General features: G+C 46.0%; 1 protein-coding gene across 1 annotated transcript in view; it reads right to left on the bottom strand.

Annotated features, from left to right (window-relative positions):
- Positions 1 to 26,311, bottom strand: part of LAMB4 (laminin subunit beta 4) — a 100,735-nt gene that overhangs the window by 53,684 nt on the left and 20,740 nt on the right. Inside the window, exons 7-16 of the mRNA XM_041722223.1 lie at positions 25,863 to 26,051; positions 24,876 to 24,939; positions 24,492 to 24,706; positions 23,334 to 23,454; positions 21,078 to 21,266; positions 14,280 to 14,459; positions 11,610 to 11,719; positions 9,342 to 9,421; positions 8,638 to 8,788; positions 4,282 to 4,413 (exon numbers count right to left, since the gene is read on the bottom strand). Coding sequence (XP_041578157.1) covers positions 4,282 to 4,413; positions 8,638 to 8,788; positions 9,342 to 9,421; positions 11,610 to 11,719; positions 14,280 to 14,459; positions 21,078 to 21,266; positions 23,334 to 23,454; positions 24,492 to 24,706; positions 24,876 to 24,939; positions 25,863 to 26,051 — 1,431 coding nt within the window. The remainder of the gene's footprint in view (positions 1 to 4,281; positions 4,414 to 8,637; positions 8,789 to 9,341; positions 9,422 to 11,609; positions 11,720 to 14,279; positions 14,460 to 21,077; positions 21,267 to 23,333; positions 23,455 to 24,491; positions 24,707 to 24,875; positions 24,940 to 25,862; positions 26,052 to 26,311) is intronic.

Here is a 26,311-nt window from a genome sequence, read left to right as displayed (position 1 = left end):
GGTACAAGGTGACATTATGTGATCTCCCCTAGAGATAATCAGACACTCTATGGCCTTGGTCAAAGAGGGCTCACGGGGTGTCTGATTCACCAGTGAGGGAAAGTAGAACACTTCCTCAGGTCATTGGACTCACCTCACAGCAAAAGAAGTATAGCAGTGGTTGTGTGACTTTGAGACCCACTGCTCCTACACAAACCAAGCCATTCAGAAGATGCTAACCTCAGATGGCGGTGGAATGGGGCCTTTTAGATGCATCAGCCTCACTAGCTTGGAAATGACACCTGGTGAGATAGGACAGTGTTCTTCTGGGGTTTTTTTACTCCTCAGAGTGAAGGCCTTTATGGGATGCTGTGTCCCCAACAGGGAGAAAACATGGGTGTGGAAATCAGGTAGGGGTAGTCAAGCTCACTGGCACTGATGGTGATCATGGGAATTTGGGCTTCTTGTGCTTGCAACTTTAGGCTCTGAGGGTCTAGATGTCTTGATTTTTGGGCAGGAACGAAAAATTCCTCTAACCTTAATGCCATGGCTGCTGCATGGGCACCTGGGCTCCTCATGACAATAGAGCAGGAGGCCTGGGAAGAAATGACCATAACTGGAAGGGCTGATGCTGTATAATCAGGACATGAGGAATACGCATGGCATGGAGGTGGCCCACTAAGACACCTTTGGTGTCTATACCTTACAGATAGCTTGAGAAGACCATGGAAACCAGGGGCTCAGGCCCTGGAGGGATGAGGGTCTAGGGCATCCTCTCCAGCAGAAGTGCTAGGTGAGGATGAGGGGAATCTAGAATGGGTGGCAAGGAGAGAGGAAGAGAGTGAGTTTCAGTTTCAACCTTGGGACCAAACCAGCTGGAGGCTGCAGTTTGTCCCCAGATCTCCTTTTGTTTTTTTTTGTTTTTTGTTTTTTGTTTTTTTGTTTTTTTTAAATTTTAAAAATAAATTTTTTTAAATTTATGATAGAGAGAGAGAGGCAGAGACACAGGCAGAGGGAGAAGCAGGCTCCATGCACTGGGAGCCTGATGTGGGATTCGATCCCGGGTCTCCAGGATCGCGCCCTGGGCCAAAGGCAGGCGCCAAACCGCTGCGCCACCCAGGGATCCCCCCAGATCTCCTTTTGTAAAGCTCCCCAGGAATTGTGACCGATTGGAATCCTGGAGAACCCGTGCTTGCATGGAATGAACTTAACGTAAGAGGCAAATGGGCAGGGTCAGCCTCATGGGCGTGCAGTCTGTATACTTGCAGAGGGTCTCGCGTTCAGAAGGGCCCAGAGTTCGGCTTAATGCTCTGCTGTCACCACCTTGAAATGATGATTTTATCTTTGAAATTGTTTTATAAGTGAAGTCTCTTGGGACAATGTAGCACACATGTGAGCAGAAGAGATATGCCCACCACGTGCCTGTTCACTCACCCCCAATGTTCACAAACCACATGCACGATGCCAGTGAGCATAGCATCCAAATGGACCTACTATGCGCATGCGTTCAGTGAGACCAAGCGTGCAAATAAGGTAAATGTGCTACATTTGTGACTGAGTAAGCAGGGTGCTGACAGCTCCAAGGAGCCAGGCTTCCCGTTCCAACCAGAACTTGTTCTGAAAGCAGAAAGAAGGCAAAGGCGTTCTAAGAAAGACATTATTCATGTTGCTTCCCTGTACCGGCCAGCTGCTTGCACCAAGGGATGACTAGAAGGAAGAAAAGCTAAGGTGACTCTGGTTGCCTTTCTTGCAGCGCTCCCTTACTCATTGGTACGCTGAGGGCAGGCAGTATTGGTAGGACGCATACCAAGAAGTGAAATGAAAACCAGGTTGAGGTCGTTTTGTGCAGCAATCCCACTGTTCGGGAAGAACAAGATGCACATGCATATAAGACTCCATAGACAAACGGTGTAATTTCAGTCATTACACATGATTACACGTGAGCCAAATGCTCTTATGTTTGCAGTGAAAATTGGCATTGCATGATACAAAGACGAGTGGTACAATTCATGCTAATAACTTTCTAATATTTCTTTCCTTCAAATGGCACTAATTGGCAAATAAAAACCCACTAACAAGTCAAGAGAGAGACTATGGAAGAAAGTAAGAAGCTATAGGGTGCCTGGGTGGCTCAGCCGGTTAAGCGTCTGCATTCGGGTCCTGGGATGGAGCCCCGAGTTGGGCTCCTTTCTCAGCGGGGAATCTGCTTCTCCCTCCATCCTTCCTCCCTGTTCATGCTCTCTCTCTTTCTCTCTCTTTCTCTCTCTCTCTCAAATAAATAAATAATAAAATCTTTTTAAAAATTAAAAAAAAAAAAAAGGAAGAAGCTATATATTTCACTACCTTCAAGGATCTTTTTCCCTAATTTCTGAACAGAGGACCCTGCTTGTGGGTCTTGAGCACACAAGAAGCAGACATCAGCTGATGCTGTCACTGTGCTGCTGGGTCCCCTCTGCTGGGCCACTGTCTCCAGCCACCAGCTGCTGTCTCACGCTGCTCCCTTCTCTTGAGAACTGCCCCTGGAGGGGAGCCACTTACCGGGGAGGTCGCCTGCATCTGCCCTGGCAGCCCACACCCATGACTGCCCCTGGGGGCCCCCCACCCCGCCTCCCACACTTGCCCCCTACAGACTTCTGGTGAGCACTCCCCCAGTAAAGCACGGGCACCCGAATCTCTGCTGTAATGTCTGTTTCCGGGGAGCCCAACCCGAGACAGTGACACAGCACACACATGCACATTTATAGAGCACTGAAATGAAATTTTCATGAAAAAAAAAATATGCCCTTGTTTTGTATTCTGTTGCATAAAGGCTGGCCTGGCCAACTGATTTCATAACCCACTAACAGGCAGGAGCCGCAGTCTGAAAATTACTGATTTGTGTAGCCCTGGAGATGGAAATAATGAACTCTGTCCAGATGTTGGGGTAGGGAATGTCAGAGGAAGATAAATCTGCATTGGGTCTTCAGGGATGAGAACAAGTTTTAAAGTCAATAATACAGAGGTGGTCATTTCAGGGAAGAGGCAGGAGAGTAGTGTGTGGATGCTCAGAGCCGTGTCTCTCAAAGTGCGGTCATGGACCACCTGTGTCTGAATCCCCTGGGGGTGCTTGGCAAACGTGTGGATTTCTTGACCAGGTCCAGATCCCCAGATTCAGCATCTTGAGGGCAAGGCCCTGGAATCTGCTTTCTGAATGAACTCCCCAGGCAATACTTAGGCACAGTAACATTTGAGGTTCACTGATCTGGGCCGCAGGGAGCCAGGGGAGGGGAGTGCCAACTCGTTTCCCACTCTTCTCTTTGATGGACTCAGGAGGAGATGCTCAGAGAGTCAGAGGAGGCCTCATGGGCATGCGGGACTGGAACCAGACAAGGAGAAAGAGCAAGGCCGTCATCCCAGGAGGAGGAACACTGGCCAGGAAGCCTTCTCTGATCCTCTCAGCTGGAGGTAGTTCCCCCTAATCTGAAGTCCATATCATATTATGTGCACCTCTTTCCTGATACTTCCCCCACCCCGCCACCATCAGTTGTGTACATGGCTCATTTCCGTAACAACAATCTCAAGGGCAGGCTTCAGGCCTACGTATGTTTGTTATCATTGATTCATTCAACCATTTCCTTCACTCAAGGAGGTCTCATATGTAAGGAACTGACTCATGTGCTAGGTTCATGAACAAGACAGCTAGTGTCATGTCACACGCCTTCCAACATGTCCGTTCACGCATATGCACCTGGGAACACTCAGTAAAGATCCCAGCATATGTGTGAATGAATGAATGAATGGGCATGAAGCACCCTTATATTGGGCTAATATAGTTGGATGGCTACAAGGCCCTCAGGTCTCCCTGGGCCTTCTGAAGCCATTAGAGGCAGGATCCTGTGGAGGAGGCATCATCCTGCACTCACGCCAGCATTAGCCAACTCCCACTGCCTCAGACTTCAGAGCACAGCCGTGCACCGCCCCAGGTATATCAGCACATCCTTATCCCTCCAACCAGGGGCAGAGCCATTCCTCAGCACTGTACCTTTCCTTACCAAAATGACAAAAAATCGTGAATTCACAACACTCTCCAACTCTAGAATCCAGCTTTCCAGAAACTTCCATCTTGAAAGAACTAGAGCTACCGAAGTTTTGCTCAGAGGCTCTAGCATTACTTTGAGCTTGTGTCCTCCTTCCATCCATCCCATCCTTGAGGTACTGGGGGTTTACATGGACTGAGGACTTGCACGGGTCCTACATGGTTCCGAGCACATTACTGGGTTCATTTATGGCAGGATAGGCAATGGCCATGGAGAAATGGTTTACCTCACTCCACTCGTCAGCACGTCCACTCTGCTTCTGATTTCTCTTCAGTATTATATTGCCTTTGTCAACTGCGAAATCACCCCCTTGCTGCTGGAAATACACATCACATGTAGGCAAAGCTGCGGCTGATATCTTAACAAGAAAAAGCAATGGCAGTGTAAGTCACTCAACAGTTCCAATTATACCTCAGTACAGGAGTTTCAGATTATCCAATAACTTAATGGCAATCATGATCCTCATTTCATAACCTCAGGAATGAGTCATGAGGCAGCTTATAATTTTTTATTCCTCTTTGAAAATGGGAAATGTTGGTAGTCCTACGAGCACGTGTTGGGTTTTCTTTTAAAGGATGCTATGTAGGCTATGTAGTGGTGAAATTCCAAACTGGGGAAACATTTAGTCTTATCTACTAGTTTCATGGTGTTATATATACAAAAAAAGCACACATGCCATGCTTTACTGTGAAATATCAAGAAGAAAGTTGTAGAAAGTCAACAACAGGCATAGTGTCGAGACTCAGATTTATTAGCTGATGGTCACTCGGGCTACTCCCTAGACCAATTCCTGGCAGTTCTCACAGTTTGTGGGACTTGGCCTTTTGGGTTCCCATGAGAGGTTAGACCAGGAGAGCCAAATCCCAGCAGCCAAACTGAAGCAGAGGAATTACATTCATGCAGCTCCAGTTTCCTTAAAATCCTGGTCTCTCAGGCTTCTCTTTTGTATCATCTCTTTGGTGGTGACCTAGTCAGAGTCTCCAATTGCTGGTTTCTAGATTGTTGCTGTTCTCTGGACATGGGTGTTTCCCTGGCTGATTTTTCATTGTGGGTACTATAAATGTGATTTTTAATTTCACAGGTCCCCTGGTTGTTCGTCACCAGTGCGCAGCCTTAGGGTCAGCTGTCGCCTGCTTCAGAAACTCTTGTTCTAGTGTTTACTGCTCAGATTCTCAGCCACACTCTGACCAGCTGCCTGACCTCTGTGATGAGGGCTCTCGGGACGGGCTACGCTGGATTATGCCTATTTTTCCTCCTCTTTTTTTTCTCCCCCCTCACCAATGGAGTTCATTGTGTAACACAAAATTAGAGATGATTTTATTAATTTTATACAGAAAGTATATAATGGAATTAGCTTTATACTATACTGTATTAAATTCTATACTATGTTAAATTCAATCAATATTCACATTTATGACCACAGATCATTTCAATGAGAAAATAAACCAGTGCTTCCCAGACTGCCTACAAATCACCTAGGGATCTTGTTAACATGCAGACATGATTTAATAGGTCTGGGATGGGGCCTAAGATTCTCCAAGTCCGGTGAACTCACCGGCGATGCCAATCTTGTTGGCTGATAGATAACATTTTGAGGAGTAAGGATGCTGCCGTAGACTGAATGTTTGTGTCCCTGCAAAATCCATAAAGCCTAATTCCCAAGGTGATGGTATTTAAAGGTGAGGTCTTTGCAAGGTGATTGGGTCATGAGGACACATTCTCATGAAGGGGGTAGTGCCCTTATGAAAGGAACCCCAGGTTTCAAGCCAGGGCCCATTGCCCACTAGCTGGGTGACTTTGGGCAAGTTGCGTAACCTCTTTAACGTTTCCCTCATCTGGAAATTAAAGATGATAATATTTAGGTTGTTTGGAAAGTTAAATGAGATAATAATGTACGTAAAGTGCAAAGCCACAAGGCACTCACTAAGTGGAAGTTTGCGGGGTTTTTAAAAAATTGTTTTTAAGTAAACTCTACTCTCAAACTCTCAACCCCAAGATCAAGAGTCACGTGCTCTACTGACTGAGCCAGCCAGGCGCCTCTGGAAGTTTTACTGATACCAACAGCAACAGCATAGGAAGCACACAATACATGTTTGTTAAATGAATGTACAAATAATTAAACAGTCTCTAATTTAAATCCTTTCTACTACAACTAAGGCCTGGGTTTCCAGTGGAGAGGAAGTTATTCATTTTTTAGACACTTAACATCAATCCCACCTTGAATTTGCTTTCCTTTGTTATACATACTACTTTTTCATTCTTTAGGCAATTTTGGGGGCCCTCTAAGCCCATTCGACAGCCTTGATTTTTTTTCTTAAAGCCATGGACAGACACTACTCTTTGGAGCTGTATCAGCACATGATATGATCCTACTTAATTGCTTGTCAGCACCCATCCTGTGGTGTACAGGGAATAAATGCTAAGTATCGGCCCATCTACTCTAGATAATTACATCTGTTTTGTGTTTTCTTACATAAAGCGATGGGAACTATGGCATTTACAGTTATATAGGAAAGACACCACTGTGTGTCCTCTCTCCTGTCCCCCTATGCCGACAGCACTTCTGGCACCAATGTGTGTGTTTATTTCCACACCCATCAAATCTCTGACATCAGCTGGATGGGATGTCTTATAATTTAGTTCAGTCTGATGCCATCTCCCTGGACTTAGCGTCAGATGTCACAGGTAAAGAGCTCAGTCCCACCAGCCTACCTGCCCCCCACTTCAGATGCCAGGAGAAAGTCCAGGCTGTTACCAGTACTTCTGACCAAACAGCTATAAACTAGGATTCCCATGACCCCCTCCTTGGGCTTGAGATTTTCTAGAGTCACTGACAGAACTTAGGGAAACACTCATGCTTGGTGGTTTATCTTATAAAGGATACATATAAACAGCCAGAGGAAGAGATACTTAGGGCAAGGACTGGACTAGGAGGGTCCTGGATGCAGGAGCTTCTGGCCTCTGGAGTTGGGGTGTACTTCCCTCCTGGCTCATGGATGTGCTCACCAACCTGGATGCTCTCTGAACACCACACTTTGGAAATTTTTCTGGAGGCTTTATCACATAGACATGATCAATCATTAACTCAATCTCTAGTCCCTCTCCCCTTCCCAAACAATGGGGGAGGGGGTAGGTCTGAAAATTCTAAGCTTCTAATTATGGCTGGGTCTTTCTGGTGACCAGCCCCCATCCAAAAGCCCACTGAGAGTCACTTGATTAGAACAAAAGACATCCCTATCACCCAGGAAATTCCAAAGGGTTTAGGAGCTCTGTGTCAGGAGCCAGGGTCAAAGACCAAATATTAGAACAAAAGATGTTCCAAGTGTTCTTATCACCTAGAAAATTACACAGGTTTCAGGAGCTCTGTACCAGGAACCAGGGGGGTAGGAACCCATATATATTTTCTATTATTTTACAATAGTTATAGCCTAACTATAAATACCAATATTACTTTCCCAAAGCTTTTTTTTTTCAGTCAACATCATAAAGACAAAATTAAAAACCATGAAGAAAGCAGACATAGAATTTTTCATTGTGATTCCACCCACCATGGTTGTAAATCTAAGTAGGGAGAGTGAAAACCTCCTGCCCCCGCCCTAATTCTAGTGAGTAGAAGAGAACATTCCAAGCCTCTTAAGGGGGATTTTCATCCCTCCCACCAACAGTGTCCAGATAAAGAAGAGATCTCAGGAAATGACTTAGTTGCTGGAACGTGGATGAGTTCCCCTGTTTTCTATCCAAATCTTATCTTCAGAACCAACTTTTACATGTGTTCTCTCCTTGAAGCCTCTCACCTCACATCACCTTTCCCCCCATCACATGCCTGCCTGTGGCTGGAGTCACGTGCCTGAGAATGTCACAGGAGTCTAACTTGTATTTTCTCTAATCATTCCACATGTGTGTGTCTGCTCCTTTAGCAAGACTTCTAGAAAAATATTTTTAGGGAAAAGATCCCACAGGACTGTGACTTGTAGGAAATGAAGTAGCGAGCCAAGTGACATTTGCAATCACACACTCCAGCGAATGTCACTGCCTTCAGTGAGAACTGCTAATCTGACATCAGGAGGCCAGAGAACACAGTGTAGGCTTCTGTTATGTACCTTCTTTATTCATTCATTAGCAGAAGTCTGTGAAGTTCGTACGTACTATGGGTCAGGAACTGTGGTAGGTACTGGGGTGACAATGGTGCATGGGGTATACATTTATCCTTCCGTCTCATGGAACGTCTCATGACTCTTTATAGAGTCATGGGGAAGGCAGACAAGTAGATGCTCAATAAACCCATCGTATCTGATAGGCACATTGAAAGAGCAAAAAGGAAATCACAGTTTAATCCAATTCACACTCATGTGTGGGGCTCTGTGCTAGAATTGGAATACAAAGGTTAAAGAAGATGCAGCCTCTGCCCTCAAGAATTTCTATAATCTTCAGTTCTGTGATAAATTAAACTCTACTCTGATCTGCATATGTGGGCAAGACCATCCTTTTTGGGTAGCTTACCCATGATCTCAAGGGTGTGTTGTATGTATGTACTGACACTCCATCAAATCAAATCTGTGAGGACTCTAAATGAAATACGAACCAAAGGTGCAAGTCCTTGCAGTGGGGTGGCTTCCTCTGCCTCATAGAGATAGAAATTCAAAGGAGCAAAGAAGTAGCCCGGGGCTGGTTCGGTGCAACTGCGGCCAGTGATGTGTGGGCGGCATTCACATTGCCCATCCTTGGGTGAGCACCTGGGGAGACACAAATCCATCATCCACCAACACAGGGGTGAGGGGCAAGTATCAAATGGAGGCATGGGGGTGCTGTGTGAAATGCCTTCTGAGTTTGGACACACTCTTTGAATCCATTAGTCATTGTCTTGAGGAGGATGTTGGGAGGCCATGGGCTCTATGTGTCTGGTCTTGAAAAGCAATTCCAGATCTATAAAACCCGAGGAGCCACTTCTCTTCTCTCTGTTCTAAAAACTGCAAAAAGGAGTGGGGAACCTCCTTTGAGAGGGTGGCAAAAAGTTGGTGTTTTAGGTAGGTCAAGTCACAGGAGGCACCCCTGTGGGTGGATACTCAGGCAGTAGAACGGTTTCTCTCTTCCTTGGGAATATCTCAAGTAAATCATTTGGGCTGTAGTTAATGTCTCAAGACATCTCTTTTTAGCATTCTTTGCTTGTCATGGAATAAGGTCCATCACCAATGACTATGAGCCTATCAGAATAAAAATGTGCTTTGCTTAGGAAAAGTGAGTCAAGACTATAGTCACAGAACTTTGTCATTCCTTTTACTGACTTACACGTTGGAATAAGCACCTCCAATGTCACAGTCACAGGGGGAACAGCCGTGGAGGTGATCTTCCATTCTCCAGTACCCAACCTACAAAGAGAAAATGCTCAGCCGATTCCAGCTGTGAAGAGATTTGCTCCTCTGAAGGGGAATACTAAAAACCAGTACAGTTCAACTGACTCATGTCCAGCGGCCACACTGCCTGGACAATCACTGACCAGCCTTTCTTGCCTGTGCACTTGGTAATGCTCTTTGAGGACACATATCTCCCACTCCAGGCACTTGAAATGAGGGGGACAGGCAGGTTGTCTGCAGATGATCCCAAGCTCAGATGCAGTAGAGACGACTCGGTCCCCTGACAGCACCAATTTCGCCTCCCATTAGGTTACTTAGGGCCAGTCTGGGGAGACGGTCTTCAACCAGCTGATTTGCAACTGCTTTTGTAAAAACCAATAGGTTCCCCTACCACAAAATCCCTAGGGATTTTTTACTTTCACAACCCTAAAATGTTTTGGGGTAACAAAAAAATCAATCAAGTGGCATTTGAGATCTTAGTTGAATATCACAATTTAGTTGGCTTGCTTGTTTATAAACAAGTTGTTTTGCTATAACAAACTCTGCGTGAGAGAGTCAACTTTGTTCGAGACTTTTTCATCATTGCAACATCTTGACCTTCATTCAATATAAGCAGCTGGTGAGATCCAAACAACTAGTTCTTAAATGTGATAACATTTACTATAAAATGCTAAAAAAAAAAAAAAAAATCCTTCCCCCTCAGATCTCAAGTTAACATGTTCAGACAAAATTAACGTCACAAGAGGCATGACGCTCTCATTTGAAACGAGTTTGTGAAGAATCCATATATCTTTCTGTTGTCGTTGTTATCTTGGTAAAAGTTGATGCCTGATTTTACCCAAAAAGATGTATTTTAAACATTCAAAGTTGACATAACTTGTCACAAAACGCGGCAAAGGATTTCTGATATTTTTCCCAAAACTAAACTGCAGTCTGGGTCCAAACGATGTGCCACGAAGGGCCTCGCTCAGGATGTGGTTGTGAAAACTCCCTGTGGCGTGGGGGGCTCTGTGCAGGCCCCGGGCGCCCCTGACACAAGGCCAAGCGGGGTACCTGGCGGGAACGTGGGATCGGCCACAAGGGACAAGCCCCCACAGGGTGGCCCCTGCTCAGTTATTTTCCTCTTGCAAACACAGTCGAGTTAACAGCACAGTGGCCAGAAAAGAGCCAATGAACAAAGTCAGCCTGAGTCTAGGGCATGTCTGACACCATCTGCTGTGGAGTCTGCGTTTGACCCCGTGAACCAGCCCCGCAGCCCCTGCTCCCCCAGGGCCACGGAGCTGGGCCTGGCTTCCCCCCAACACTTCTAGGTCCCCTGCCCCCGCCTCAGTATGTACTTCCTGCCTTTCTTCCCCCACCTCCTGGGCCCCATCCTCATATGTTTTCAGTAAAATGACTTAAAATATTAGCACAAAAGCTATGTTGTAACAGGCATATGTTTCTTATTTATCGGCTACATTTCTTCCAACACATCAAGGTCACTGTTCTTTTATTAGGTTAAGCTTTTTATTTTTATTTTTTTTTTGTGTGTGTGTGTGTGTGTGTCTAAAATGTCAGGGTGGGCTGCCAAGATTGAAGAACAAAGGGAAGAGCTGGATTTGAACTCCCTCACTGCATGACACATTTCTTATGGTGTAAAAAAGCTTGTATTTGACTAATTTTAGACATCCACGCTCCTATGTTGAGCGGGGTGTGTGAAAAATCCAGGCGTTTATTTCCCACGGGAATCAACAACACATTTAAACCTGTGGCTTGGTTTGGGGGGGGTTTTTGAATGAGCCTGTCCAAGGTAATTTTCGGCAAGAAGTCGCAGGGGCGATAAAGGGACTGCAGGCCAAGGACAGAAGAAAAGGCTCCATGATCTGGCAGGCTGAGAAAGGGGAGCAGATAGACCTTCCAAGTCTACTGCCTGGCATTTCGGGAGGACAGTGCACGAAACCTCTGACATCAGTGCCCGAGTCAGTTCAGTCCAAGTTGGTACAAAAAAGCTGGTGTGCTGGTAAATGTCAACAACCGGCTCTCTGCCGAAGGGTGGGGGCTGGTGAGTGGCTTTTGCTGATTTCTGGTGTGGAAACGACCTCTAGCAGGGAGGACGGAAATACCCAAGGACAAGGAGAGCCATCCACGAGACCGAGCCCCCCTGAGCAGTGGCAGGAGGACCCCGAGCAACCTCACCAAAGGGAACTCCTCAGCACATACATACAGCGCATTCTTCACAGCGTGGCCCGGTGGCAAAGGGCTGGCACAAGCACTGGCCTGTATCCACGTCGCAGGCCGGGAGCGGCGCACTCCCGGAGGGGTGGCAGTTGCAGGCTGAAAACACAGTAAATGCAATTATTCCCATTTTTCTTTACCCCCCTCTTGTCCCTAATGGCTCACACTGAGCCAAACATGTGGCCACAAGGACACAGAGCAGCCGGGCCTGGCACACGGTTACTGCGGTGTGCACAACCCCGCACAGGACAGCCAGGCCCAGATGCTTCCAGAGCCCCTGTGGTTCTGCTGGATGGCAACTGGGAGGAGATGACTTAGAAGGTGTGCAAGCTGGGGTGGCTGGCACGGTCATCCTGAGTGATGCCCGGGGGTGGGGGGTCAGCCGGTTGGACGCAGGGCAAGGGTTTCTGAGTGTCACGGTCATCATTGCTGGCTCCTTTTGGGGCAGATGCAGCTATCCTCCCCTCTCTCTTCTTACCGCCTTGTTCCTTTTTCCCATTTTCTCCCTCCTCTTCCTCTGCCACCCATAGGCATCTCTGAGTCCTGCCTGTGTTGTGAGGCTAAGGAATTGGCTACCAGAGCAAGCTATACATTTCCCCTGCAGGAAAAAACCCCACTGTTCATGGAACCCACCCCAATGTCCATCAAACGATACACAGATAAATAATATGTGGAGTATCCACACAATGGACTGTTGTTAAGCCATAAAAAGGAATCAGGGACTGACACACTCTATGACATGGGTGACCCCTGAGAACATGTCGCTACGTGAAAGGAGCCAGTCACAAAGCATCACATATTAGATGATTTCATTTGTATGAAATGTCCACAACGGGCAAAGTCTAGAGGGACAGACAGGAGAGTCGGGCTTGCCCAGGCCAGGGTGGAGAAAAGGGCACGTAGGGAGGTGGTAGCTAAGGGCAATGGGGCTCCTTTTCTTTTCATGGTAAAATACATTTGACATAAAATTTACCATTTTACATACAGCTACACTATTGTGCAACCAACCTCCAGGACTCTTCGTCTTGCAAAACCGAAACTCTGTGCCCACCAAACACCGTCTCTACCCCTTCCTCCCTCTCCCAAGCCCTTGGCAACCACGACTTTCTGTTTCCATAGACCTAACTGCTCTAGAACCTCATGTAAGTGGACTCCTACAGCGGTTGTCCTTGTGTGACTGGCTTATTTCACTGAGCCACCCTCTTCAAAGCTCATCCATGGTGTTGCCCGTATCACAACTTCCTTCTTGAGGCTGAATAGTATTCTCCGGTGTGTATGTGCCACATTTTGTGTGCCCATTCATCCACGATGGACACTTGGATCGCTTCTACTTTTTGGCTACTGTGAATAATGCTGTTATGAACATGAGAGTACAGATCTGTCTTCAACACTGTTTTCAATCTTTTGGGTATATAGACAGAAATAGGGTGCAGGGTTTCTTTTTTGGGATAATAGAAATATTCTAAAATTGATTATAGTGATGGTTACACAACTCTGAATATAGACATCAATGAGTCGAATTTCAAAGGGCAAATTATATAGCATGTGAACTATATCTCCCTGAAGCTGTTACAAAAGAAAAAAACTCCAAAAAACAATTATTTGGCCTATTCTTGGAGGGCATCAGGTTAGTACTGAACCAGGGGCAGCACCTCGGTGTGATGAAAAGTGTGATGGGAATTGGCTTGACTATATAATTTATTAGCCTGGAATTTAATGTTGCCGTTAAACTCCAGAAGAAGGTAGGATTCTGCATGCTGTTCTCTAAGCATGCAAATAACGTACAGTTCCTTGTCTGGGCAAAAATATAGAGCATGATGCTGTGACCAAAGGGAAATTATTTACTCAGGATTCCTTGAGGAATCTGCAGCTCTCTGAGACCCCAGGCAGCTCTAAATTTCTGTGATCCTGGAGCCAAGGGTCTTCCCATTTGGCCCCAGAAAACTCCTAGACTCTTTCTATTTCCCCACAATCTCTCCCTTGGCTCTTTAGTATTTTGTGTTCTTTTGTCTTCTCTTTGCCAGGGATTGTAGGACCAATTCCAAGAGGGGTATGGGAAGAAAGGGGAAAAATAGTTTTTAAAAAAGGGAAAAGAAACGACTACTTGAAGACTGCTTATGAAGTCATCAATCTATGCATAAATGCATAATGCAAATTTAACGAATTTGTGTGAGAAAGTCCAAGTCAGAGACCATTTTTCTAAAGGTTTTGCAACTTAGCATTTAATTTCTTGGCCTTTCCCCAGGTTTGCTCCAGCAGGGAAATGTGAGCGCCCCCTGCTGGTACCATATGATAGTCTCGGCTGCCCTCCAGGAGAAAAATCTCCACTAAAGTACTAAAATTTGCAGTAAGTTTTTTTGTTTTGTTTTGTTTTGTTTGTTCTTACCTTTTAAACTCTTCTTATTTGTTTTTATTGGTCTTTTTTTTACATTTTTAAATTTAGATTCAATTCGCCAACATATAGTATAACACCCAGTGCTCATCCCATCAAGTACCCTCCTCAGTGCTGGTCAGAGGGAGGGGGTTTTCTTTTTTGCATCAAAACCCAGAGGCTGGCAATACTCTTGGGTATTTCCCATACGACCGAATTTTAGGGCCAACAGAGACAGCCTCAAGCCTTAAACCTCATCCGGGCTGGCCCACCGCCACGCTGACTTACGCTGGCAACCCATGGGGTCAGTGGCGCTCAGTGTGTGGTGGTTGGGCTTGCACTGGTCACACTTGGCTCCTTCCACATTCTCCTTGCACAAGCACTGGCCGGCCACAGCCCCCAAAGCAGGATCAGAGTGGCTCACACACATGCCACCTGATAAGGTCCCGTCCGGGTCACATTCACAAGCTGGGGACACAGACATGCATTAGTTAATTCCAAATTGGGGGAAACCAGAGATATAAACAAGCATTTTACTCACGCTGTAACTATTTTATTTTGTTTAAATAACTAAATACGTTTAAATAAACTAAATGTTTAAACAGCTAGACCAGTGGGCTAGGGCTGTTCAGAAATGTCTCCCAGATCCTGGCCTTTGGAAAATGTTGAACAATTTCATTATATATAGATTGTTTTTGAAAACTGGATGTGAAGAATACACTGATTAAGTTAGGCGGTGATGAAAACGTTTCAGAGTTATATAGAGATGCTGACCCCACAACTTTGGGCTAATAAATTGCTGTTCATTGTCAAATGGTTAATTTTATGTTATGTCAATTTCACCTCAATAAAAGAGAGACTGAAAAAAAGGAAACAAGACTCCAAAGGTGAGAATGAGGTCTGGAGGCAAGTGTGGGATGCTGTACTGAAATACACAAAAACATCAAACACAGATTTTATATTATATATTAAAATATTATATATTATAAAATATTATATATTTTATATTTTAAATATATATTCTCTATATAAATATATTATATATTTTATATTTTATACATAAAATATAAAATATATATTATATATAATTTTATATATTATATAAAATATATATAGTATAGAAGAAAGCAATATATAAAGCAATATATATAATTATATATATTTATATATACATATATAAAGAAGTAATATATAATTATATATATTTATATATAAATATATAAAGAAGCAATATATAAATGTATTTTATATAATATATAATATATAAAAATAAAAAATATATATAAAAATATATATTACATATTATATGTATAAATATAAAAATATTTTTATCTTTTATATATAAAATATATAAATGTATATTATATATAGATATATATATATCATCAAGGGTCATGAGAGAATGAGAGAAAAAATATTACATAATATGTCTACTAAATCTCTAAAGTCTGGTTAAGAAAGTAAGTTTGCCCTTTCCCATCACAGAAAAGTAAGGATAAATGCTATTGTTCTCTTTAATTTATCTTGGACGAAGTGTTTACAAGAAAGATAGGGGGAGACTAGCAAGAAAAATTTATATCCCCATTTTGTTTTTGGAAATCTGCTGGCAGGGCCAAAGCTTGGGTGAAGAGATCCTGCAAAATGAGACGAACGGTCTCCTGTAGCAAAAGAGCAACAAAAGTGCCCCCCCCGACCCCCTTTGTTCAGTACAAACTAAAGGAAGGATAGGATAGGAGATGGAAGAGGGTGCTGACGGCATGAATAATTCAGAGGGGAGAAATCATAATAGGCAGAGCTCGATGTGAGTATAAGGAAGAGCCCTCGGATGGTGAGAGCTGCCCAGTGCGGCAGTGACCCCCTCATTTTTGAGGGGTCGTGTCCAGGAGGGGCCGGGCCAGCAGTCCATGTGGCTTGGGTAGAGAGGACAAGTCTGTTGGTACCAAGGTCTCTCGTATCCTTGTGTTTCCAAGGGATGCCACTGCTAAGGAACTCAATAAAGATTTTAAAAATGGATATCCTGATTCTCAGAAATAATAATATTCACATTTACACATGATTACTTTGGATGAATAAAAACAAACCCCTCCCATCTAAAGCCATGTTGTGTATGTTTATATTACAACCATTTAGGTTAGTGAGTTTGGTGGGAAAAACCTAGCTGTTCGGCGTATTGAAGCAAATGTGTGGTTGTTTGACAGAACCTTTCAATTTTCAATTGTTATTGGAGCGTGACTGGTAATAAAATCTTATTATGGGGCAGCCCAGGTGGCTCAGCGGTTTCCTGCTGCCTTCAGTCCAGGGCGTGATCCTGGAGACCTCAGGATCGAGACCCACGTCAGGCTCCCTGCAGGGCCTGTGTCTCTGCCCCTCTCTCTCTGTGTCTCTCATGAATAAATAAATAAAATCTTTAAAAAATAAAAATAAAAAAATCTTATTATGGAAAAATAGCATTCGGTCCTGCTTAGTTAGGGAAAGCCAGAATTTTCTTTTAATTAAATGCATTTGCTTCTAGAAAGGAAGGAACAAACTGAATTCATTTCAGAAGGAGCCAAAAGGAAAAAGGTCAGCTTTGTTCAGGAGACACTCCAGAGGGTCAGCACTGAGCTCCAGGATCTAATGCAATTATATTGGACAGAAGTATCCTTTGGGGAAGGGCTGTGGGTGAATAGCTGGTAACTTTATGCAGGGATAACCCTGCGCTATGGCCCCGAGAGGCTAGAAGTCCAACACAATTTCTTGGCGTCACACAGCTCCAGCAAACTCCCATTACCAGGGGTTGAATCTCCCAAACCTTTGTGTTTTTTCCGTATCACATTTGACAGTATTTTAATCACAGAAGACTTAAAATCAGTCAACTCTTTTGCCTGGAATCTGATTATGTAAATATTTAGGCTCAAACACAGACAATTTAGAGTTTTTTTTTTTTTAATAGGAGACTAGTCAGTCTTAATAAATGCCATTTGTACACACAGTCCCACACACATAAATGCGTGTTTAGGGAAACCGGGTAAGCTCAGGAAAGTTGTTTTTACAAGCTCCTTATTTGCCCTTCCTTAAAAAAAAAAAAAACTCCCTGTTTATAAAGAACAACCTCTTGATTTCATATCTAAGTACTAGTTTTCTTAGTTCCCTTCAGAAGCATCATCAAGTTAATACTAAGTGATTTACTTTAAGGATTTTATTTATATGAGAGACAGAGAGAGCAAGAGCAAGCAAAGGAGAGAGCACAAGCAGGGGGGGCAGGGGAAGCAGACTCCCCGCTCACCTAGGAGCCTGATATGGGGCTCCATCCCAGGACCCTGGGATCATGACCTGAGCCCAAGGCAGACGCTTAAATGACGGAGCCACCCAGGCGCCCCAATACTAAGTGGTTTTTAAGGAACAAGACTTTGGTTAATGTGAAAATCTGGCTTAGTCACTTCCAGTATCTTTCCAGATTCCTAGATTATCTGTCTCAAAACATTATAGTTTCCCCTGATTCCACCTAAGAGAGCAATTTCTTCTTGTATAAAAGCATAGGGTTTAAAGCATTCATAAAATATGTGGGTGCACACGTGTGTGTGTGTGTGTGTGTGTGTATGGCGGTAGAGCATGGATTATAGGTTCTGGTAAAAAAAAATGTAGGACATTCAGGACACTGATTTAAAGAAATATTTGTTTTAAGAATTCAGTTCTGGGCAGCCCCGGTGGTGCAGCAGTTTGGCGCTGCCTGCAGCCTGGGCTGTGATCCTGGAGACCCGGGATCGAGTCCCACATCGGGCTCCCTGCATGGAGCCTGCTTCTCCCTCTCCCTGTGTCTCTGCCTCTCTCTCTGTGTGTGTCTACGAATAAATAAATAAAATGTTCAAAAAAAAAAAAAGAATTCAGTTCTCTGTTATCAATTTTAAACAGGTCATGTAAGGTAAAATGTTATGCACCTACTAAGTAATCTGAACCTACTAAGTAATCTGAACCTACTAAGTAATCTGAACCAAAACTTCATTTATGCTTTTTCTATACTGTGAGGATTTAAAATGTGAAATCTAGGAGGCTGTGCATATTCAGGTGGCTGTGAATTAGCTCTGCACATGACTTCATTTTATGTATTATGATTATATGAAGTTTGAAGTAGTTTTAAAGCAAACCCCTCCCCACTAAATATATTGATGATATAGCCCGAGAGACAGGATTTCTGTGTCTCGGGAGAGACAACCTTCCATGGGTCCCGGGCATCCAAACTTTTTTTTGCCGAGTGTGCCAACTATTTCTCAAGCCTGTGTTTTCTGCAAGCTACCTCGAAGGAGGAGATAACATCTTCCTCTTGCAATAAAAGCAATGACTCTTTCAAGCCCAGTGTTCCTTGGCTGTGACATAAACTCATCAGGTGTGCAGGATCCACCCGGCATCCTTGGAATTGCCCCATGGAACTCAGGACTTAGGGACATGGGAACACACATCAGTACAAACATTGTGCTGCCTGCGGTGTCACGAGTAATGATGTCCCTTGTCTTTAACCTGGGACTTTCAGGTCTTCTGCTCACATCCATGGAACAACAACAAGCTACTTGTCAGTCTGCAAGTCGAGTAAGATCTCAAGCCCAGGAACTGGCCCTTGGTATTGGAAGTCCAGTTGGAGTATTTATCTACTCCAGGAGTCGACAGCAATGCTGGGGCCAGGGTGAGACGAGCAAGGTGCCTGGGGCGCAGACCGTAAGGAAGTGTTTGCTGTCAGCTTAGTGCCCATAGCAGGTGTCAACCTGTGCTTACATCACTTACATCACCCTTCCCGAAGTGCTGGGACCTGGGTGCTTTGCTTGTCTCACTCTGGTCTCATTCCTGTGGGGAAATTCCAACTACAGTAATGATGAGATGACCTCTCGTTAGCAGAAACGGAAGTGTGACAAAGCTACGTGTTGGCCAGGACGCAGAGCAGCAGGGTTACTCACACTGTGGGTGTGGGTGTTCGTTGGTACCTCCACTTGGGGAACCATGTGGTATCGGGTAGTCAGTTTGCAGAAGTTCATACCCTATGTTTCAGCAATTCCATTCCTTGGTAGGACTCTTGGGGCCAGGTTTTGTGCATGTGCCTATACAAGAATGTTTTTTGAAGCATCCAAAGCAAAATGGCCAAATAGATGTCATATTTACGGGAAGAAAGAGTTCCATACAGATATTACATGTGGATATTAACTTTGGAGAATGTGTTGCAGATCGAACTTCAACAATAAATAAATAAATAAGTAAATAAGTAAATAAATAAATACCACCTGAAGAGAGAGACAGAGAAAAAAAATAACATTGGAGAATGAGGGCTACCTAATATGGACAAATCTCCAAAATGTAATGTTGAACCAAATAATCAAAGATATGTACCACGTGCTATTATTTATCTGAAGTTTGAAAACAAGCCAACATATATTGTATGTATGCCTGCATTGTAACGATAATTATTGCTAAATGTGCGAGTTTATCCCCAGGAAGGAGGGTAACGGATGGAGCAGGTGTGTGCCTGGGGCACCAGCAGTATTTGTCGTGTTTCATTAAGGTCCTGAAGTTGATGGTGTAAGATACCATGTTTTCTTGCCACGGCTGCTGGTGGGCGTAAGGGTGCTTATTATATTGTTCTCTATTATTTTTATATGTACAAGATATTCCATTTTTAAAAGCTGAGATTAAAGGCAAAATGAAAGGTTTTTTAAAGATTCAACAAAAGAAGCACGGGTGGGGGCTGTCTCTCTTGAAAGAAAACAAGAGGAGAGGAGAGGGGAAGGGAGGAGAGGAGAGGGGAGGGGAGGGGAGGGGAGGAGAGGAGAGGGGAGGGGAGGGGAGGGGAGGGGAGGGGAGGGGAGGGGAGGGGAGGGGAGGGGAGGGGAGGTGCAGTAAATGACGCCACTGACTCTGGGTTTCGGCTCAGGTCCTGGTCTCAGGGTCATGGGATGGAGCCAAGCACCAGGCTCTGGGCTCAGCATGGAGTCTGCTTAAGACTCTCTCTACCCTTCCCTCTACCCCTCCTGCTCATGCTCTCTTTTTCTCTCTCAAGTAAATAAATAAATCTGAAAAAAAAAAAAAAAAGGAAGGTAATATCTGTATATGCATCTTATCAGCAAAACTGAATTTTCTACCGCCAGACAGATGTTGCAGCCAGTTTCACTACGGATCTTCCTCGACTTAAGGTGGGGCTGATAAACCCATCATAAGCTGAAAATTTCATAAATAGAAAATACATTTAATACATCTAGCCTACCCAACGTCTAGCCTGCCTTTGCGGTGCTGACAACACTTACACTGGCTGACGTTGGGCAAAGTCATCCGCCACACGGCCTGTTGTACCATGAAGTGTTGAATGTGTCATGTGACTTACTGGGCACTGACTGGGGCTGCCCCCAGCTGCCCCGCCCAGCATCGGGAGAGAGGATCTTCCCCTTACAGGCTAACCTGGGGAAAGATCCAGTACAGAACCCAAAGTTTCAGGGAATCCCTGGGGGGCTCAGGGGTTTAGCGCCTGCCTTCGGCCCAGGGCGTGATCCTGGGGTCCCAGGATCGAGTCCCACATCGGGCTCCCTGCATGGAGCCTGCTTCTCCTTCTGCCTGTGTCTCTGCCTCTCTCTCTCTCTCTCTCTCTGCCTCTCATGAATAAATAAATAAAATCTTAAAAAAAAAACAAACAAAAAGAATCCAAAGTTTCTGCTGAATGAACGCCTATTGCTCTGGCATGTGGAGAAGTTGGGACATCCTCAGTGGAGCCAGCCAGCAGCCAAGGTGAGTCAGGTCATCTGTGGTCAGCCACTCCCCCGGGGACCTCCGGGACATGCAGGTGTCTGCGGCACCTTCTGAAACCACCTGCCCCCTCCCGGCTCAATCCCAGTAGTGTCCAGATTCACCGCTGTCGGCCCCTGGCGTGGGGCTACAGGGGTGGATCCAGATCATCTGGCCCAACTGGTGGTGACAATGAAAGCTCTTAGAGCTGGACGTTTTGCAAGCCCCCCAGGTCCCTAAATTGGGCGCTTTGGGGATGCTGCTAACCCGAGCGGGGGAAGGGGCGGCTGGCAGCCCAAGGGGGGCCTCTCCCCCACGCGGAGAAGAGACTGGCTGAGGCCGGGGACTCACGGATGCACGCGTAAGGGTCGGACATGGCCTTGAGCGGGTCCCTGTAGAAGAGGGGCCTGCAGCGGTCACAGTGCTGGCCCTCGGTGTTGTGGCGACAGGCTTCGCACACCCCTCCGCTGCGGCCGCCGCTGCTCAGGTAGGCCGTCATGTCGAAGTGACAGCGGTCAGAGTGGCTGTTGCAGCGACAGGCTGAGGAAGGAGGGGGCAGTGAGAGATGGGCCAGGCCCTGGGGGACTGGGGGACACCGCGTGGCCCTCCCAGCGCCAGTCACCACAGCCCTCATCGCTTGTTAGAGCTCCCCCAAGTACACACAGATGAGGACAGGTGCTTTCACAGGATCTTTCTGGTGCTCTGATTCCACCCATACACTGTCTGTTATATGTGTTCCTTGAGTTTAGTGTTTGCTTTTTTTAAAAATACATATTAAATGAAAAAAAAAAATACATATCAAATGAAAAAAGTAAATCATGGGGATCCCTGGGTGGCTCAGTGGTTTAGTACCTGCCTTCAGGCCAGGGTGTGATCCTGGGGTCCCGGGATCGAGTCCCGCATCAGGCTCCCTGCATGGAGCCTGTGTCTCTCTCTCTCTCTCTGTCTCTCATGAATAAATAAAATCTTAAAAAAAAAAAAAAAAAAAGTAAATCATTTGGAGGCTCCAGAAGGCCTGGAGAGTGATTTTGTTGTTTTCCACTAAGGAAGACTTTCTCTGGCTTAGGCTTTGTAAACTTGACTTCTTATATCATCCGTTCTGCAGGGCCCGGGACTCTCAGACAAGCTGTCAGCTGGCGCCAGCCTGCTTCTCCGTCTCTACGGGCAGGAGAGCGAGAAGAGTGGCTGCAGGTCACTCGCAGCCCAGCTGGGCTCAGCCAGAGCAACAGGGCAAGGGACCTGGCCTGTCCTGGTGGTGAAGTCTGTTGGCGCTGCGCCTTGTTGGGTTTTCCGTGTAGACAGCAAGATCTCAGGCTCTGCTGGGCTAGGTCTTGCCAGCTGTGACTCTCATGGATGGGATGTTTTCATGAGAGCTCTTCCGGGCACCTCTCACTCCCTCACAGCCTACTTCCCCACCTCCCCACCACCCCAGCCTGGGAGAAGAAGCTGAGCAACCAGTTTGTAGGGAAGTCCATCAAAATTCAGAGGCAGCGGACACATTACAAGAAAACCTTCTCCCCTATTGGCCTAAAAATTTGACCAAAAACACAGAGAGCCTGTTAGACGTGGGTCTAGTCTGTCCCTTGTATTTAAGACCACCATATGCTTCGACGTGGAGGGACCTGGAGGGTATTATGCTGAGTGAAGTAAGTCAATCGGAGAAGGACAAACATCATATGGTCTCATTCATTTGGGGAATGTGAAAATTACTGAAAGGGAATAAAGGGAAAGGAGAGAAAATGAGTGGAAATATCAGTGAGGGTGACAAAACATGAGAGACACCTAACTCTGGGAAATGAACGAGGGGGAGTGGAAGGGGAGGTGGGCAGGGGGTTGGGGTGACTGGGTGATGGGCACTGGGGGGGGGGCACTTGGCGGGATGAGCACTGGGTGTTATGCTGTATGTTGGCAAATTGAACTCCAATAAAAAAATTCTAAAAAAAGAAACAAAAAATACCCACCTTAAAAAAATAAAAACAAAAATGAAAGAGAGAAAAATAAATAAATAAATAAAATGCATCTAATGGGGACGCCTGAGTGGCTCAGTGGTTGAGCATCTGCTTTTGCCTCAGGGCGTGATCCCAGGAGTCCTGGGATTGAGTCCTGGGATTGAGTCCTGCGTCAGGCTCCCTGCAGGGAGTCTGCTTCTCCCTCTGCCTAAGTCTCTGCCTCTGTTTCTCTCATTAATAAAATTTTAAAAAGTCTTTAAAAAAAAAGAAAAAAAAAAAGACCCAGTTCATGGGATGTATGATTACTCAGGAACACAGTAGGGATCTCTGTACCAGACCTGGGGTTCGCCCGACGCTGGAGTGGCACTGTCCCCACGGATGCCACCATTACGTGGCTCTGCCCGTCCTCTAGAAAGGGACCACATGACATGCATAGTGTCTAATTTTGTAAATTAACGTTCATTTTTGGTGCAAAGGTTTGGGAAGTCAGTATTCTTCTATGGGAGGTCACCGGAGACGTGAAACTATCCCAGAGCTGGAGCTCGGAGCCCCGGGTCATTACCCCTGCTGCCTGCAGCCCCACCGAAACGAGCTCACGTTCTTCAAGAGAAGGAAGTGCAGACGCCCTGGGTGCAGGCCGAGAACCTTCTCCGCATACCTCTGCAGGTGCTGTCCTGGGGACCTGCTCCCGGCCTCCACGGGGCGTCCTGGAAGAAGTCCTTGCAGCGCTCGCAGTTCGGGCCGTCTGTATTGTGCTGGCAGACGCACCGACCGTGCACCTGCGTGTGTGAAAGGAGGACGTTGGGTTCTTTAAGTGAAAAATGAAATAGCAGGCCGGGCACCTCTCCGGGTCTCAGTTTTCCTTGGTAGTGACAACACCAATCTTGACTATCTTTTATTATTTGCTTACCCAGCTTTTAACTTGTGAAAAAAAAAGCAGGATGTTTGGGAAACACTTACAGTACATTTCTTGGCCTTTCTGAATTCTAGTTTCAGGGCAACAGTTTGCAGCCCATGGCACAGGGACAAACAGGATGGGGAGAGAGAGAGAGAGTGTGTATGTTTAGGGGGTGGTTGAAGAGCAAAAGGGAAAAGAGGGAATTAGAAAACAAAGAAACTGGAGAAAAATGCGTGATTCTCTGGGTTTTTCTGAAAAACACCCTGTATGTCCAAGTTCAAAGAGAGAAGCTCTATTTCTAGGGAAATATGAGGCAGCTGACAGGGAAGGTGCAAGAACTTCGGCCTCCAGCCTTGTCTGATCGTGGCTAATACTTTAAAATTATTTCATAAAAAATAATAAAATAAAATAAAATAAAATAAATTTCGTAGACACACTCTCGGGACTCTGCGAGAAAACACAATCCTTCTACTACATCACTCTTTGAAGACTCGTCCCAAGCCGGGAAGAGGTCAGGATTAGGACTCATTGTGCCTAGGGCAAGAATGAAGAGGCCGTTTTTACAGTGGTGGGTGACACTCAGGCCTCCTGGCACAGAGTACAGGCTCTGTACCTTCAAGAAATGTTTGTGGGATGACAGGTCCTTGGCACCAAAGCTCCATTCCCTAAAAAAAAAAAAAAAAAACCAAGTACACAAAAAAAGGGAGCTCCCCAGAAATCAGAACTATACACGCCGCTCATGACCTCCTCTGTAGCAGGATTCACAGGAGACCCCAAGGCCCCCGCTCCCAGCTGCTGGAATGACACCTGCCCCAATGCAAAGCTGTTGCTTGGGCCGTGGATGCCCACGTAGGGGTCCGACAGCACAGGGCAGCAGGTGCACCAGGCCGCTGCTCCTGGGGTCGCGGGGCAGCTCACCATGCCGGGCGGGCTGAAGACGTCTCCGCGGGCCTCCTGCACCGGGTCGCACTCGCTGGCGTGGCCGTTGCAAAAGCAGCTGCCCCGCACCACCATCGCATGCACAGCATAGTAGTAATTTTCAAGGGCATCCTCTTCCCTCCTTCCAAGCAAAGTATCCCCCAGGGTGTGGAGTTTGGTAAAGTTTATCCGCAGGTTTGTTAACGTCACAAGTTCTAGAGAAAGCGACACAGCCAAGCAAGGCACACTTAGGTGGCATCGGGTCAAGGCATCTCTCCCCACCCGACGTCCCCAGTGCACTGTGGACACGCAGGGACGAGGAGGGCTCCCAACACGAAAGTTTTAGGAAGGCGTCGGTGCCAAAACAGAGAGCACGATTCATACCCTGGATGTCGGGGCTGTAAGGGTTTTCGATGTCAAAGCTGGGATCCAGAACCTTTAAAACGACCTGGAAAACAGACGTAGGTGAAGGTATAAGCATCGCACGCCAACAGCAGGGTTAAAGATGCGCGCACGGAAGCGTGTTGGCCGAGCCACTGCCTCCCCCCGCGTGGGATACAGATTATTATTTGAGTGACTCGGAGTTCCAGGGATGAAAATGAGTGAAAGATCTTAAATAGTCATTTTGGTTCTTCATGGCCAAGTGGTTCGTAAAGACAGAAGTACTGACAGCTCCTGCCCGGGGTTGGGGTCGAGGGATGGGATCACAGTTCAGCAGGTTGTCATCAGTCTGGGTCTGGCAGCAAATTCTAGAGCTGCCTTCGGCCACCAATTCTTTCATTCTACCCAATAAAATAATACCTCCCAGGCCCACTCATCCTCTGACCCTCTGCCAGTCGCCAGCTTTGCTCAGGGGAAGCTCCTGGCAGATTCCGTCTGGGTGGTGGTTTAGCACCAGGGGTGCTGGTAGCCCATCCCAAGGGTTAGCAACAGATGCTCCCTCCTCTGGGTGCTCGTGCCCTGGTGCCCAGCCTGGGTCTCGGTCTCCACTCATTCTTAGCTGAGCACCCTTGTACAGAATCATTCTTCTTTGCTTTCGTAAGTAGGCTCCACATCCAGCGTGGAGCCCACCATGGGGCTTGAACTCACGACCCTGAGATCAAGACCTGAGCTGAGATCAAGAGTCCGATGCTCAACCGACTGAGCCAGCCAGGTGCCCCCCCGTAGAGTTATTTCTTATGAGGCATTTACTATCTTCCTGAGTTTGAAATGAATACAGGGCTCATTTCAATTTAGACACGTTCATTTTAAAACAACAACAACAACTCAAGTTATAGTTCAGTAAATGCTACCTAAATTTTCATTTAAATGAACCACATTAGCCAAAAAGGTATAATTTCTATCAGGGAAATCCAAGAATGGAAATGCTACCTCGCCACCAGTTGAGGGTTCGATATCCGAGTATTTGGAGTCACAAACAAGGTCTCCCACTCCCTGGGCCTGGCCCGATGTGATATTGGGAAAGGAAGCAGCACAGTCTTTTGCAAAATATTTGAGCACTTTCCAGGTGTGTCCATAGTCTGCGGAGCGTTCAACTAACATTGCAGCAGGCCGAAAAGTCTAGGGAAACATGAGGTAAACTTGTAATGCTTCACAAAGGCAGGTTTGTTTCATTATCCGTTTCAGACTGAATATTCATATTTCCCAATCTCCATTTTCCAAACTTTATCTTTTAAAACCTATCACAGGGATCCCTGGGTGGCGCAGCGGTTTGGCGCCTGCCTTTGGCCCAGGGCGCGATCCTGGAGACCCGGGATCGAATCCCACATCGGGCTCCCGGTGCATGGAGCCTGCTTCTCCCTCTGCCTGTGTCTCTGCCT

The sequence above is a fragment of the Vulpes lagopus genome, chromosome 11 (genome assembly GCF_018345385.1).
Source record: "Vulpes lagopus strain Blue_001 chromosome 11, ASM1834538v1, whole genome shotgun sequence".
Classification (NCBI taxonomy): Eukaryota; Metazoa; Chordata; class Mammalia; order Carnivora; family Canidae; genus Vulpes; species Vulpes lagopus.
This window is presented reverse-complemented; position numbering and strand designations above follow the sequence as displayed.